The sequence below is a fragment of the Argiope bruennichi genome, chromosome 5 (assembly GCF_947563725.1).
Source record: "Argiope bruennichi chromosome 5, qqArgBrue1.1, whole genome shotgun sequence".
Taxonomy (NCBI): domain Eukaryota; kingdom Metazoa; phylum Arthropoda; class Arachnida; order Araneae; family Araneidae; genus Argiope; species Argiope bruennichi.
Window position 1 is genome coordinate 118,061,858 of NC_079155.1, and position 17,824 is coordinate 118,079,681.

Sequence of the window (17,824 nt, forward strand, 5' to 3'; positions counted from 1 at the left end):
AGAACACCAATAAGGTTTTTTTATTGTAAACAATGATGTAGAGATCATTGAATGAATAATTTATCTGCTAAATTACAACAATTCTATTTGCGAAATATCTATCAAGTCAAAAAAAAATTATGTCATTTATTAAAGTATTTGCTGGAAAATTTCTAATGTTTGTGCTAAAATTTATGAAATTGAAAGAATACGCAGTCTTTGAAACATGGTTCACATTTCTTAATTTATAATCTTTAGAAAATTGACAGGCTAGATATGCGATTAAAGAATTTAGTTCACTATTATGAATAAGTGTATTCATATTTTTTTGCTTGGCTTTATTAACTGAATATGTAGTTAAAGAATAATTTAATCCTCTATTGTGGATAAATGCGTTCATTTTTTAGGATGAATATGCAGTTAAAGAAGAATCTAGTTCCTAATTGGGGATAAATTCATTCATATTTTTTCTGGCTTTAATCTAAAAAAAATCTTTCAGAAAGGTGTCTGCATTCACTAACAGTACCTAGAGCTCATATGATAGGGAATCAAGAGATATAGACTGTAACGTAGATAATAGTCTACTTATCGACAGATCTGCTATCCATAATAGGCCACTCAGGAATGAGGATAGATTCATGATTATTTGATAAGGTAAGTGAGAGGATTTTATGGCCTTTCCCCAGAGAAATAAAAGAACCGTCATGGAAGTCATTTGGAAGATAAAGTATCGCTGAAACGGCAGAAACACCCACTTGGAGAGACAAAGAATCGCTCACATTTGAATGACAGAAAAGTATACACAGAGGACCCTCTGCAGCTGTGTGTTTGAAACATTTATTTCTCAGGTCTATAAGAATAGAATTCAAGAATCATATAAAATTTTTTACAGAGTTTTTAATATCGTTCTTTAGTTTGAAAGATCTACCCACACATCTTCAAATACAAACAAAACAGTGCATTCCAGTGGAATACTGTGTATATTACCTTAGAAAATGCATTTAGAGACTACACACATGAATAAAGTCTTGAAATTACGTCAAATTTTCTTTTAATAATAAGGAGTTACTCTTATCCCTTCTTGGACCTTCTTACCTTATAACACAACATATTATGCGTTATCTTCACGATGTTGATTGATATTCTGAATGCCGAGTAATATCGTACAAATATCGTAACCATATTGTTGGAAATTTTGCATTGAAAGAAAGCACACATTTAGGTTCATCTTGTAATTTAGATGAACATTAGATGTGACAAAAATTCACTAAGAAAAAACAGTGCATTCAAAACGGTATCATGTAAGTTGAGAACAATAATGGTTCTAATTCAGCGTGTATGTAAGGACTTTCTCTTCAATCATCAATGAGTATGGGAAAAATCGCGTCATTCGAGGAGGGGGGGGGGTGGATCGAGAGATAGACTGGAAAACGTGGGATTATAAGAAAGAATACCAGCGACAGTCAAAAGAGAGATGTATAAGTAGCTTGTTTGTCATAAGCCTTTTAAGCACAAGAAATTGTATTTCGTCCCCATAATGTTGCCGATATATTGAATACGGGCCAATATCGTAAAGATAATCGCAGCAATGTTACTGAATAGTTTGTGGTAGTAGGGAACAAATAAAGGTGTTTTTTTGGTGCAGGCCGATTTATTAATACATCTATGTATGTGCGTAACTTCATATAAAATATAATAGTTTGGAATAAATCTACTTCCTTAGTTCTCGTTTTACAAAGTAATCCTTCGTATATCATAGCTACAAAGGAAAATACAATAAAAGCGATGATTTAGCTCAAGTGGAAGGTGTGATGCCAATCAAACTGGGATTCTAGAGGGAAGAAAAGGGTTGAATAGAAAAACAGATGTGGGTTGGATATAAAACAAAAACCGTAATTTGATGTGCTGATTCTGGGGAAACCTTTATCATTTTAATGAGCTCCCGTCTTTCATAGTCATTCCAAAGATGTTATGTGCGCATTATCATACGTTGTTGTTTTGATTTTTTGAGGTTTGTAACAAAGAATGCATTAAATAGATTATAATAATCAATTACTTAGATTTGTGTAGGTGGAAGATATAAAAGAAAGAAAATTTCAATTAGAAGAAAGCGTAGGACAAGAACATTGAATTCAAATGTTGATAAGCATAATAAATGACAATAATACAATACAACATTTTTTGTAATATCCATAATATATAATCACTCATTTCTAACAAAATAATAATTTTCTTAAATCTCTAAATGTATGCATACAACATGTCAACTTACCCCAACCAATGCCAGCATATACATGTAGCTTTACTGTCTCAACTGAAAATGTCTTTACCACCAATATGTAGAGGTACAGACCTTCCACAAACATCCAGAAAAAATTTGTGCCCATCAGATAAGTTAAGAGAATGACGAGGAAGCAAGCCACCTGAATCAAAGAAAACATTTGTTTTAATTTCATGAGGGTTAAAAAAATGAACATGGAAAATGTTGTACGCATTTAAATATAAATTAAAATATGCAATGGCCCCATTTCTACAAAACAAAGCATTAACTACCATTATATACGATTGACTGATCTGATATTACTCCTCTCAGATCCTCAAATTTTTAATTTATTTGAAGAATACTGCATTATTAAAATAAAAATTGCATTTTTTCTATGTTGAAAAGATTTTTTATGAATGATGGAAAAAAATTGCTGACAAGTGGTGAAAAGATTTATGAATAAGTTATAATACTAACTAAGAAAAGTTCTAACAAATTTCGATAAAGGGTGTGTTTATAGTGACTATGAATACAGATCTAAGAATGATCAAAGTGAGGTTATTATGGCAGCCGCAGTTAGTCGTATGACAAAAATTATTAAATGATAAAATTCTCATATTCATTTTATAGTTATTCTTATGAGCGCAAACTAATATATTTGTTTTTTTAAGTATTCAAAAAATATTTTTTTATTTCACCATTGGTTTTAGGATTAATGAATGAATTCAGAAAATGCAGAAAGCGAATTACAAATGCAGGAACAAATGTATTGTAAATGAATGATAGGAAATCCCAATGCATCAATGAAATAAGGCATATAATTTAAGACGAAGAATTTATCATAACCCTTTTCTCAAATAAACGAGAGAACTGTTGGAAGATATGAGAGCAAAAGTTTTAGACATAAAACTGATGCTATTTAGTTAAAAGCATAGGAACGTTTTACTTTATTAGATCTTCTATTTTTGAACTAAGAAATACAAAATAAAGAAACGCTCTAAAATTCAAAAGAGAAAAATTCCTTCATCTTGATTGAAAAATGACTTCCATTAGTTAAATGTATTGATATGGTAAAAAGCAAACAAAATACTATTTTGAAATCTGAATTGTTTCAAGAAAAGATGAAAGCTTCTGGCCAACCCAATGCAAGAAGGGAGGTTAGAATTTAAGAGACTAAATTAAATGTATGGTACTAGATTCCCTCATGATTTTATCATAGAAACGCAAGGCATGCCGAACAGAAATTCTTTTGAAGGCATATCGAACAGATGAAAAGATGTTTGGAAATTAAATGGATAAAAGACCAGGAAATAGGAAATGACAATAAACTTAAATAAAAAAATATTATTGAAAAGGATTGTTACAATGAAACAAAACATTACACGGATATCAAAATGCGCAGTGAATGTATTTTGGCCTTTCTTTGATGAAAATGAAAGTTAAAAAAATCGATTATTAAAGAAAAATAAATATTAAATGAATTTTAGATATTTAATTTCAAAAATTAAATATTTTTTCTTTGATATTCATAAAAAAACCCATTTGAATACAATATAATATATAAATGCTCTACAGTAAATCTAGTCTAGATCTATTTTTTTAAAAAAAATATTTAGTTTTCATTTACAAACAATTGCTTTGCAATTATCTTCTATCTATAGTAAAACAAGGTTTTTAATAGTCCTTATAAATGATAATAAAAACATTTCTTATTCATGTCTGCTATGATTATCGGATCTGTATTTTTTAAAATTACATTTAGCGAAGATAGTTTTTAAAACACTTCTATTAGTTACCAAAACTTAAAATTCAAACATTGTAAAAATTTCTTTTAATTTTTAATTAATATAAATATTTTTTAAAGAAAATCTTTTATTATTCCTTAAATTTACGAATGGGGAACACCACGTGCATGTACTAAAATCTTCATTGAATTATTATCAGAAAATTAAGTTTTGAATAGACTAAAATAATATATTTTTATTAGATTATGAAAAGATTGGTAAAAAAAGTTTAAAAACTCCAAAACTGAAGTATATAAGGAAGTGAAAGTTGAAGAAATTGATAATGAAATTCTAAATTCACTAATATGAAACAAGTCAAGTTAAATAAAAAAAAATTATATAATTTTAAAAATATAAAATTTAAAAAATACATTAAAAAATTCCGAGTTAAGAAAAAAATACCGAATCTCACCGAAATGCTATTGATAAAACTTTCACGTATCATAAGACAACCTCATTTAAATGGATTTAAAAACACACAATTTATTATTTTTTGTAATTTTGTTTTGCACATAACGTGCAAAACAAAAAAATTTTTAAAAAGTGATTCGTTAAGCGAACGATGTTTCGCAGAACAAATGGCGAGAAGACGAAGGAATTGGCTTGCATCAGTCTGTGTTCAGCGTTTGTTTGAAAAAATCCCTTGCATCTAAATAAAAAAGTTTTGACCGGATAGCGTTGCCAGATGCGAATCCTGTGGAACTTTTACCAACGAAATTTTGACTATGGTTTAAATGGTGGCTTTAGAAATGGATAGTAACGGCATCTATGAGTTCGTGTAAGAACATATTCAGAACTATTGAAGAGCTTATGGAGCTGCATTCTGTGTCACAGCAAACAGCCGCTGAGGAGATTTGGTCAATAGATGTAACAGAGCGACAGCCTTCCAGTGAAATAAGAGACGATGAACGCATAAAAAATTATCACATCATTTGTTGAGAAGCTCTACTTTGATAACACAGTAGCTGTGCTCGTTACAAATTCATTTAATGATAATGGTGTGAGTCAAACTGAAGTGTAACCAAATGTAAATGCCTTTAAAAAATTTTTACTAAAAAAGCATGCATTATAAATAATAAATTACATTAATATAAATTTACTTGATTTTTTTAGAATGGAATTAGTTTAATTTAATATGGAGCCCTTAGGAAAATTTCACATAACGAATGATTAATACAGTGGAACTCACTTAGCGTGTGTTTCACATTATGGATAAAATTCGGGAATGAATTATGTTTGTCAAGCGAGAATTATTCGTTCTCGAACAAATAAAGGAGATTCAAACGAATTATTCCACTATTAATTCTTTTAAATCTCCTTTAAACAGAAAAAATAAAAGTTTTCAAAGAAAATATGAAAAACTCTGCAATTTGTATTACTAAATACTGGACATTCTGTATATAGAAATCGAGTAAAGAAAAGTATGAACGAATTTTTTTTAGAATTATATAATGTTCTTTAAATAGCTAATAATAATTTTATGGTTTATTCTGTTATGGACAAATCTACCTAACAAAATGGTTGTATTATTGTTTAATATAATTTCGGGTATTAATAAATTTCATAATTGTAAATTATCCCCTATCGACGGTAATTGTCTCAATAGCATTAATGCTTTATGAAAGTTTTTACTGACAGGAACTTTTTCGTATAATCTGCGTATTAACTGATTGAAAAATCATTCTTGATTTACTTCACTTTATTTCAATGTCACAAATGTGAGGATCTACAGATTCGAATCTTAGTGATAACCAACTTGCTATCCACAAGCATTCTAACCAACTTTTTCATATATATGTATTATTTGTAACTGTGCATATATAAAAGCCAATATTGGCAATAATTTTCAATACCAATTTCCTCATGTCGATATAAAATAAAAGCTCTTGTTTTTTTTTTAAAGTGATTCGCTTTATCCATCATTTTCTCCATCCGCATACAAAACATCCATATAAGTATTATTTATAAATACAATTCAACAGATTCAGTATTCGAAAAAATGTAGGGTTGTATCGTCCCCCACTATTTGTAAGGCACTCAAAATTAAAAATTTCATTCTACATTAAAGAATAAATTAGCTAATTTTATTGATGTGCCCATCAAATATTATTATACGGTATGAACCATTTCTTTTGTCCATGCCGTAATAATATTTAGTCTTTCGAAATAGATTAAAGTTTTAGAACTCAGATAAAAAAAAAATTATTAAATAATATTTTTTATTTGAGATTCATACTTTGCAACGAATTATTTCAAACTTGATGATTACATCAATAAATCTATGAATTGTTCAATGAATGAATTTGTTCAATCCATTCAATAAAGCTTTTATTCAAGATTTAATAAGCTGAAATAACTTATTTCGAAGCACACAAAACAAAATTAAGGAAATAAATAAATAAAATGAAGAAGAAACAGACTCGAGACGCTGAATCACGTTCGACGGTCACCAGAAAAAGTGGAAGTAGAAAGGTTTCTGTGTATCTGATCTCAAATATCTTCGGCAGCAAGTATTCTTTTCAGTCACTCCCTAGAGAATAGAATTCTGACGGATGTACATCAGACATAATCAATAGCGGTAATCGTATGGCATATCCGGAAAAAAAATCAAAATGTGAAGAAAAGGATGAAAATAAGAGGAGAAAACCCAAATATCAGAATCGAAACCATATATCTTGTTATATTTCGTTAAAGGAAAAACTTTCCTGGATAAAAATAACGTTAGACAATGAATTTATTGGTGAAATGAAACTCCAATATTTTGATTTTTGATGAAAAAATGATTTGTTTTTGATTGATTTATATGTTGTTTAAAAATAAATTAAAACAAAAATATTCCACATAAGTTTGAATCAAATTATTAAGTATTTTAAATCCTTTTTGCATCGACTCATAGGATTCAGGGGTTTATGAACCAAATTTAACCATGCCGAACTAAATTCAATGACTAATCTGGACGAATGACAAATGAATGACTAACTAATAATGAATTTAAATTCAAAGGTTAACTTTGGAATCGAAACAAGCAAATCCGCTTTATTGGCACAATTTAATTATATTTACATAAATATCTATTATATGATAAGTATATAATTATAACAAATAATATAAAATAAATATATAATTTTGGCAACAGATAATGTCTTTGAAATAATAACGTATTTTAACCCTCTACAATTTCTTCTTAACTTGTTTAACTTGTCTGCAATCCATTTAAATTGTTTACATTTATATGGGCGCGTCTTCCCCGTGATCTGGGCGTCCTGGGTTCGAGTCCCGGTTTGGGCATGGTTGTTCTTCTGTTGTTCTATCTGTGAGATGTGTGAATGTGCCCTCCTGTAAAAAGGGGTTGTGCAAGCGAATGAGTGATGCGTGAGTAGCAAAGTCGTACTCTTGGCCCTAGTTGGCGCTGCTATAAAAAATAAGAGACGTCCCCCTCAGGCTTAAATCGCTGTCTTCGTAACAGCGGGCTTGTCAGTGGCAAGTGCCATAAGAAACAAACAAACAAACAAACATTTATATGGAATACAACTCAGTAGGTTAAATATTAATATTTCAAATCAGCTTTAACTTTACAAATTAAAACATTATATTCAGGAAACAACCATGAGGTATATGCAGAAGTTGATGAATAAAAGATGAACATTTTTAAGGTTTATTTATTTGTAGAAATTATTTGATCATATATTCCGTTGAACTAGTTTAAAAAAGCAATCTATAAGCCTATTACTAGCACTTAATGCCAAAATAAATAATTTTTATGGAGACTTTAATTTGAAACTAAAGATTTATGAAAGCTTTGACGTAAATAGTTGATGTCCTTGAAGATATTTGAAGAGTTATATGTGCATTAACTTGACTATTTTAGAATGAGTGGTTCTCCGAGATCAACAGGAATGGACATAATTGAATAGAAACAGATATAAAACGATATTTAAAAAAATAGTAGATGAATTTTTTAAAATTATCTGCACTATAAATTAAGACATGCTTTCCTGTAAACAAAGAAGTCCTGTCTAGATATCAGACTAGACAGGCTGAAATTTATTGATGTAAACACATCGATAAATTTCAGTCTTTGAACGAAAAATGTCATGCATTGCTTGAATATAAGGTATATTGAATTTCTTCTATTTATAAAACAGAATCTAAGAACGAGGAATAAGTAGACTGTAAAGCAAATAAAATTCGATTTGTTTATTACATAAGCCGTAGATAACATTTCGTAAAATAATTCTAAAAAAAGGACAAATGCCCTTCTAAAAAACAAATGCATCTATTTAAATAAAAGAAAACTATTTCATGAATTTTTGATGGAAATTAATAATTTACTGTTTTAAAAACCTTTGGAATATTGTAAAATATTGATATATTTTTAAAAAGCTTTTAAAATTTATCTCGACATTTTTTTAAAAATCTTGATAAAACTGTGAGAATGAAATTATAAAACTTTAATATTTCTGCAAGCATTACATAGGTGAATTCTAATTGATATAAAGATTTATGCTATCAGATAAGAGCATGGATATAAATCAAATATAACAAAACACTTAATACTAATTTAGGAATGCCGAACATACCTTATTTGCTTCTTGTGATGTACTGGTCTGCAGGGCGGCTGTAATTATCCATGTCAGGTCGATGAAGAGATATGTGACGAGAAGATTTGTATGAATGGTGTTCCGCAAACATCGAAGATCACTGTGGAAAATAAAGAATATATATATATATATATAAATTGATAGGGTATATATTATATTCATATATATATTACATGAAAATTCATAGGGTTAATACAATTGGAATAGTTGTCCATTATGAATTAGAAATCTAATCAATTTTATGATTCTTTTTTTTTTTGAAAGATGAATTATTAAGGATTCTTTTGTATCAAAACTTTCTACCGATGACGAGGGTTTTCGGAGGTGCCATGAAAGAGTAAAAGGACAGGATATCGCAAAACGGATGGAATCGCCGACATCCCTACAAGAGCAATAGTCATCTTCTAATAAATGGAAATGGTGAAGAAAAAAAGGGAATGGACCAAGTCCTGTCAGTATGAAGATTAGAAATATTATTTTTTCTTTTTATGAAATACTTTTCCATGAAAAGTACGATTTTAAAAGTAATAAGGAACAGTTAAATTTTCAGTCCAATGTTGTATATGCTGAAGTCTTCGTATAAGGCCAATGAATTGTCACAGACAAATTGAGGTTTTAATAGGTAGTTAAATTGTGCTAAATCTATATTAAAAAACCATGTACTCAGAACGGAAGTTTTGATAAAAATCAATAAAACAAGCAAAAAGAAAATGCATGTTGCCTTATAGATATGCAGGTCTAATGGAGGAAACACAAGTGTTCACATTTTTTTTTTTTTTCATTTATTGCCTCCCCACCAGAGAAAAATGTTGAGATTAAAATTGTCAGCACAAGTGATGAGTTTTTGCTCTGTTCTAAGAATGTGTAGAGGATATGGTATATCGATATAACTTGCCTATGATCACAAATCCTTAAATCGTTGTAGCAACCATCTTGGTGCAGACATCTGAATTGTTAAAGAAATATTCACTAGTATTTAACAGAAGAATTTTCAACGAGTGCTAAGTTTAAATGACTTCAACACAAAATCAAAATTTTTAAGAATTAAAAATTATATTTTATTATTTAAAAATTTCTAGAATTATTTAAAAATTTCTTATGATTCAATTACATGCAAGTATAACTTAATGAGTAAGGGTACACAATGTCTGAAAGTTCGAATATAATATGCAATGGCCATTACATGTTAGAAGTGTAAATTGTTACCCCTTATACCATGGATTACGAGCGCATCCTGTTCCATGGATCGCTAATCTATGGTTTATGATGTTAATTGTTGCAAGTCTTTTTCAAGTTATAATGCCATATCACAGAGCAGGAAAAAACTGAACATTGTTTTAAAATTGTAAAACTTTTAAAGCTGTACCTAATTAAAGAAGAAAAAGCATTTCAATTGTCGTACAAAGTGTTTAATATTACGTTTACTACATAAGTTTGATGACTTTGAAAAAGTTGTGAGAGACATTCAGATAAAATAATGCTGTACTAGAATTGAGCTTTCTGAAAAAGGGGAGCCTTGTTTAGTACATTATGCAAAATAAATGACAAAGATAAACAATGGATTGGCGGAAAAAAAGAATTCAATTTCTGATTTATAGGTTTGTAATGGATAATAATAAAAATCAACTTATCAAGTGGAAAGACGCAAAATTGGCAAAAGAAGAAGGGTTGAGATTATTTTTTGACAAAACATACGAAAAAAAAAATCTATTGGAATGTTATAAATGCCAAGCGTGTCAAAAGTAACGAGGGGTTTCAACTCTACCAATGTCGAAACCTTCCTTAAAAGGCCCTGGAAACGTGTAGCTGAGATTTGGATTTTTTTCCCCTTCATCGCATTTGAAATCAGGACGGAATAGGACTAGTCATAGCACAAAAGATATTTTGATCCAAGAGAATATTCTGAGATGTGACATAGATACAAGAACATATGCATTTTGTAGCAGGAATATCTTATAAGACGTTATAAATCTTTTTAAACTAACTTTCTTTAATTTACAGTCACAGATAATGAAAACCAAAGTTGTATAGATGTGACATAAAATAAGATATTTATAATTGAAATAAAAAAAAATGTTAATCGCTAATTTTTAATTCTATAGTGGAGAAAGTTATACAAGGGACAATAATTTTCCACTAGGCGTTGCAAAATAAAATATTGAAACTCATTTATTATAACAAATAAAAAATTATAATATTCGAATTAATATATTCGTTTCTATATTAATATCACGACTCTAATTAAACATGCAAAATAATATTTCAATATGAATATATATTCGGATGAAATTTTATGTAGGTTAATATGCTGCTTCCGTCATTTCCTCTAGTTTAGTGGCCATGAAACCTATTTTAAAAGCTAATATATAATTAATGTAATTATCCAATTAAAATATTCAACATACATAACACATAGTTAAATTAATTTTCAATAATAATAATACTGAAACTTATTTTGATAACGATATCTAAACCATGGTAAACCAATCCATTAATTGTGCGTCTTTAAAGAGGATGCTATTTATTCAGATGCCATTTTACAAATGCTAAAATAGGATGTGCACCCGTGATTTCCTCTATTTAGGTATCATGAAATACATTTTGATATATAATTGATAAAAATGTTTAATTGAAGTATATAATATATATAAACAATATTGTTTAATTAATTTTTAATAATAAAAGTATTGAAACATATTTTTATGACGATATTAAAACCATGGTGAATAAATCCATTAATTGTGAGTTTTTAAGGCTAAAACTATCGAATTCCTTTTTTAAAAAAGGGACCCTTTTCTTTTATCATCTTCCACTGCCCTTCAGGTCATCTCAATGTCACTCTGTTACGATTGGGCACTTCCAGATTGCCCTCATCACTAAAAGAGAGAGCAGGAGGCGGGAGAGGTAGAGAGACAATGAGAGAAAAGATTACTTTCTTTTTATACCGAGATGATTTATTACAGAAGGGGTGGGGGATTCTTTGATCACCTTGGCGCTTGCAAATGCATGCGACGGTCAAACTTATTTGAGAGCAGGACGCCGGATATATTTCCTGAGATATCGTCAGAATGGACGTAAATAACTTTCGAACGGTGATAATGTGGGGAGTTATGAGAAGTGGTTTTGTGCTCCAAATGAGGCTCCTGCTTAGTCTTGTATCAAGTGTGCATTTCTGAATGGTTTGGTATTACTGCAGGTTACGATTACGTAATGATTATGAAAATGGGTTTTGTCTTGATGTATCGATGAATTTCTTCACATGTATGTATGTATATTTTATATTTCTTTTCAGATACATGCTTAAGTTCGGGGTAGATTTTTGAAATATGATATAAAATAATTGTATTTTTACAATTTTTGAATAAAAAGAATAAAAAAACATGTACGGAACCAAAATATTCTAATTAAATGAAAGAAGTTTTTGAAAGGAGTGTGAACAAAGGCCCATTTTTTGGCTAAAAAGAGGTATAAGGCAGTCTAGAGGCTTATTAAATGATTTACTTATAATTTTGCCGATAACTTGAGAAATATATTATCTAGTTCCTGAACTAAAAAATAAGCTGTATTTCTATTCATTCGCTAAATAGTGAGGCTCGACTGATGAATAATATTAAATTTTCATTGTGAAATATTAAAACCACCATAGAATATTCTAGATGAAAAGATTACTTATTTCCTAGTTTAGGAACTTCAGAACATATTGAGAAATTATTATACTAAATTCAAACAAAAAAATATGCATTAGATTTCAAAATTTATCGCAAGAAAATTCTAGCAAAAATAAATTTAAGAAAAAAACTCTTTAAGAAGTAAAACAGCATTAAAACGCATATAAATAAAAATCAGTGTAACTCAGGAATGGATTTAGAAACAAACTTCAAATAGTTTAATAAATAAAATTTTTCAAACATTAAGAATCGAATATATAAAAGTGAATTTTTGTTTATTCGTATTTTATGCGCTGCCGTACCGTTCATCCGAATGCGATAAACTTTACCAACTTATTGTTTGCTCTTGCGCGAAGGCTATAGGCATAGTACAATTATTATATTGGAAGTTAAAAAAAATTGAATAAATATTATTTATACTTCCCCTTTATATATCATTCAATTTAAATGAATATGTTCATTGTCGATAAGGAAATAAATATAATTCTTTCTGTCATTCCTAATTAAACAAGATAGCCATTTCAGATGTCAAGCGATATTTCCATTATTTCATTTGCGGTAGCAACGCGCCGGGTACCAGCTAGTATTAAATTTAAAAAAAATCATATTTAGCAAAAAAAAAAACTGACTTTTAACATAGCAACCTACCTTTAAAAATATTTCCAAGTAATGCCTGTTACTTTTAAAATTTTTGACAAAAAAAAAAAAAAAAAAAAACCCTTTCATCTGATTTTGTTTTGCACAAAATGAACGAATTGAATGAAAACTAAGCAATAAATCAATGAATTTGGACAAAATGAAAGAATTTGAATGAATGAATGAATGTTCGTTCGAATGAAGAATTAGTTTAACTTTTTGTAAAACATCCAATCACATTTTTATTTTCAGATTTTCAGAGAGAGTGAATTATGATTCTTAAATATTTTTTTCGGTCTTATCTTCTTAATATTTTATGAAAGTGGGACATAAGTTTAAATCAGGTTTTAAAATATTTAATGTTAATGAAATTTTATTGTTTCATTACTGTTAAGAGGTTAAATTTTTGATTGTAACCTGCATATATTAAACCTATCCTATCCACTCTAACCGATTCAAACTATGTCAATTGCTCTATGCACTTTTATTTTAAAACACCGCTTTTCTTACCAAGCTAGAAATTTTAAAATTAAAGTTTGGTTATTAAAAACATCTGCACAATAATGTAGAATAATATAAACACAAAAAATTATTATTTTTTATAATTTTAGAAATCAAAACATTCCTTCATTAAATTAATTCTCCACTTAACCGAATGTTAATTATTTCATAGGTAAATTATATAAGTAGTCATTTCAAGAAAAAGACAAAAAAAAATAATACTTTTGGTGGCCAAATGCAGAAAAATTTATCGAAATATATTTTATATAATAATTGTATTTTAACGTGTTTATCTGTAATGTCGAAATGTGAATTTCAAATATGATTAAGGCGCCAAAATAAACGTATGAGAAACTATCTCAATGATATAAACACAGTCATATTGTCTTTATTATTATTTCTTTGTCTTTATTATTATTTATTATTATCTTTGTCATTATTTCTCTAAAAATATTTAAAAAATAATTCACTAAGAGATTAATGACATAGAATGCATTAAAAGTAATCTTTCTTACATATGTTAATATAAAATTCTATCAAAGCACAAAAACTGTACTCGGTATTTTGAGAATATATAAAATGTTTCTCCAAATTGGCATATTATATATATATATATATATAGCAAATTATGTGTTTTAATTTTATGCACTATAAAATAACAACCATTTTAAAAGAGAATTATAAATCTAACATTTGTGCTTAAATTTAATTAGCACGTTTCTCCACAAAACGCAAATCATCAATTCACTTTTCTCACTGTTGATTCACATGAGAATTTTGTCGGATGTTGCTTTTTTCGCTAACAATGTAAAACTAACAACAAGAATGTAATTCCTCTTATCCTATACATAATATATCCATAACATATCCATCCATACACATAACAAGTATTTTTCACGTGCACTGCAAAATACCTTTACATTACAACAAAACCTGGCTAGGAGAAATAGAATTCGTCTGAAAGATAAGTGATTCAACCCACATGATTTAGCCCAAGTATTATACATTTCTCGAAAGCATTATATATGCTCCAATGGTAGTCAATAAAGTGAGCGAAGATAAAAGCTCTATTTCATGAAAGTCTGATTCATGTCAAATTGATGTGTCTGAATTTATCGAGTAAGGAAAAATGCCTCTTTTTTTATTCTTCCCCAATCACCCTCCACACAATACCAACATGAGGAAGCATGATATATAGCATAGTAATAAAACTCCGCTCGGTAGGTGTGCGGAGAAACGCGCAACAAGTTCAATCACGAATAATAGTGTTTTTATTTTCTACTCGAAAACAAAGAACAGAAGAATCGTACTCACAAACAGAAATTAATAAAATATTAGCAACAAATCATCATTAAACTATTACAATAGCACGAAGCGTGCCTAGAAAACTCGCTGTTTCAATATTCCAAAGAGAGAATTCTTTCTCTCCACTACTCCTTCTTCCGACCTTACTATCTAGTGACTCGACTCGTTCGTGCGCCTCCGCTTTTCATAGCTCCGTAAAAGAGCATCGAAAGCTGTAGAACAAAGCTGGAATTGAAGTCCCAATGGCTATATCGCCAAGATTCTTGAGTATTCGGTATCTTCCATATCTGTAACAAAATTCGTCGTCAACTGATTACCAAATTTTTTCATCAGGGTTGGAAGGTCACTAACCTGACATCTATTAAAATGTTTATTAAACTCTAATATTAAAATATTAAACTTGTTTCCTTACAATAAAATGAACTGCGCTGTGAAACAACATTGAGAATTGTAGCAAAAGTGATGACAATCATGGTTCTCTGAAGCCAATGTTCTTTTAATGAGAAAACAGATTCTATTGCAATTCGCAGCAATTAATAAACATTAACAACGATTAATTTATATTTAATCATTGTTCAATAAATTACGATGCCATCTGAAATCTTTTTAAGCACAAGTGCTATCGCCAAATAATTCTATCGTGTAACTGAAAACAAGATGACATCACTTGTTAGATTTGCTTGAGCTTCCTGGCGGTAAACCCAATTTTAATCATTTTGCAGATGATTCCTCCGCAGATTTTAACCTTTAAAAAGGTTGAAAGTGATTTTGAACTGTTTTTTGAAAAAACATTCACCAGTTTAGAATTTGAAAATATGCCATTTTAATCACCGAGAGGAGGCAAAGATTAAGATACAACGATTGCTTCATTTACGGAAATTAATTAATTGTATAGTTATCTTGAAAATGAGATTTTCTCTGACTATTTAACAGGAGTCTCTAAGAGTCTGAACAGGAAAATTCCTAACATTTTCGGACATTTAAATGTCACTATTGCTAGTAGCTCCACCTATGGCAATTGTCTCACATGAATTCGACACTCACTAATTGCAGTCACTATGATCAGTATCGAAGCAACGAAGTCGACACTAATTATATTCAAAGCTTTGTTGAAAATATGGTGAAGTTACGTAATTTATCATTCATTCATTATGTCCAGCAAAATACTAATCTACACTCCAGCAAAATACTAATAATACAAAGCTACTTTCCAGCAGCTGAAATCACATTGTAAGCTAAGAAATCACATTTAGGTGAGATGAAAGAAAATTAGAGAAAATACTTTCTCCCTTATTTAATACAATGAATAGACTAGCATAAGGCTTCTTGAATAGTACGAGTTCCATGTAAATAAAAATGTGAAATTTAATAATATTTTGCTGAGCTGTCTAATGAAGTAAAGCTGCATGAAATATTTATCTGGATTTTTTACTAAGCAAGAATCTCAATGAACTTCCTGATTGTAAAAAATATTAGAGAACTAAGAAAAAAAATTCTTCTGCAAATAATAATAAATTGTAATAGAACTTTTGAAAAGAAAGTTTCAAGAATTATGCCAGTTATGGAAGATGGTTAAATATTTAAATCCAAATATTTTTATTTCCTTTTTGTTATTCGATTACTAAACTTGTGTATTAAAACCATTTTCCATACACGCTTATTAAATCTCATTAATTTTGAAGACCTCTAGGTATTTTAAACCATTACGACGAGAATGAGGATATCCATAAGTTTTATTTTTTGAAAACAACAACAAAGAAATAATTCTTCTTGTTACAAAGCAAGAGAATTATGTTTCCGTCTCACGCTTCTAAGACAAGCCAACATTTCTTTAACATTTTCTTCCCTTTTTTATGAATGACTGTTCTTTTCACAAATTAATTTTCTTACATGATATTCTTAACACTCCTTCATGTGTAAAACTTTTGCTCTTTTGGGGAAACGGCAAACAATGGATTCAGCCAACCAAGTGCCTCTAGGCTCATTTGAAAAGCACGGTTGAAGGGTATTTCAGAAGCCCTTTTAACTATCCACTTTTTCATATTAAAAAAATGTCTTAATTGCTTCATCAAAAACGTGCGGCTGTTCTGCAGTTTAACTTTTGTGTAAAGTGTATGTCAGCTGGCAATTGCAGAATAAAGTTAAATTTATGTTCTTCATTCGAATGTTTTAAAAGAAGCTGTAGTTAAAAAGATTAAAAAGAAATATAATCACAAGAAATCAAAGAGTAAATAAATACATATGTTTTCTCCGCTAAATAATTTAAAAAGGCAACTTATTTTATAAATAATAGTTTATGGATTGTAACTTTCAACTATATATGTGTTACGGTTAATGTTATTAATCAGTTATTATTCACAACAGCAGGTTAATGTGATAAATCGATTATTATTAATAATAAACAATGGATCATTTTAACTATAAAATCTATATAAAAATCATTTTTCATGATTTTCATGTGCAGATTATTATAATTAAAGTTATATTGTTAAATTTCTGTTATAATACGCTCATTTCTGAATATGAATTAAACTATTTCATTAATGTTAGGAATTTTTGAAAAAAAAAAACATGAATAAAGAAAAGAAAAATCTTCTCGGCAAGCTGGAAAGCAAAAGTAGATTCCTTTTCATCTAAGTTATTATATGACAGCATGAATTGTTGACGTTAGTAACTGTCAAAATTAGAGCGTGAAATTCCCTTTTCAGCTCCCAACTTCTAAGATATTGCAGTTATCAAAAAATTGTATATACAAAAGTTGTTTTTCTTAATGAGTCTCTAATTTGAGGCGCTAATGAGACGCTAATTTGGCTTAATGAGAACTAATTTTCTATCTTCAATATTAAGAAAGCTATAGAAAAATAAATATTTCAACCTCTCACAACCTTTTTGAGCTAGATGGGCAATTTACGAACTCGTCCGAGATTTTTACATTTCTAACAACATTACAACATTCGAAACAAAATTACTCTAGTTTTCCTCTAGGATAACATGGGAAAATTCTTATTTGAATTATATATATATATATATATATATATATATATATATATATATATATATGTAACATATTATTGGTTGAAGTAGAAT

General features: G+C 28.9%; 1 protein-coding gene across 3 annotated transcripts in view; it reads right to left on the reverse strand.

Annotated features, from left to right (window-relative positions):
• LOC129968618 (diuretic hormone receptor-like) overlaps positions 1 to 17,824 on the reverse strand; it is a 269,117-nt gene that overhangs the window by 69,642 nt on the left and 181,651 nt on the right. For all 3 annotated transcript variants that reach the window (XM_056082695.1, XM_056082697.1, XM_056082696.1), the window contains 2 exons: positions 8,607 to 8,727; positions 2,252 to 2,402 (listed from right to left, as the gene is read on the reverse strand). In XM_056082695.1, the coding sequence (XP_055938670.1) occupies positions 2,252 to 2,402; positions 8,607 to 8,727 (272 nt within the window). The remainder of the gene's footprint in view (positions 1 to 2,251; positions 2,403 to 8,606; positions 8,728 to 17,824) is intronic.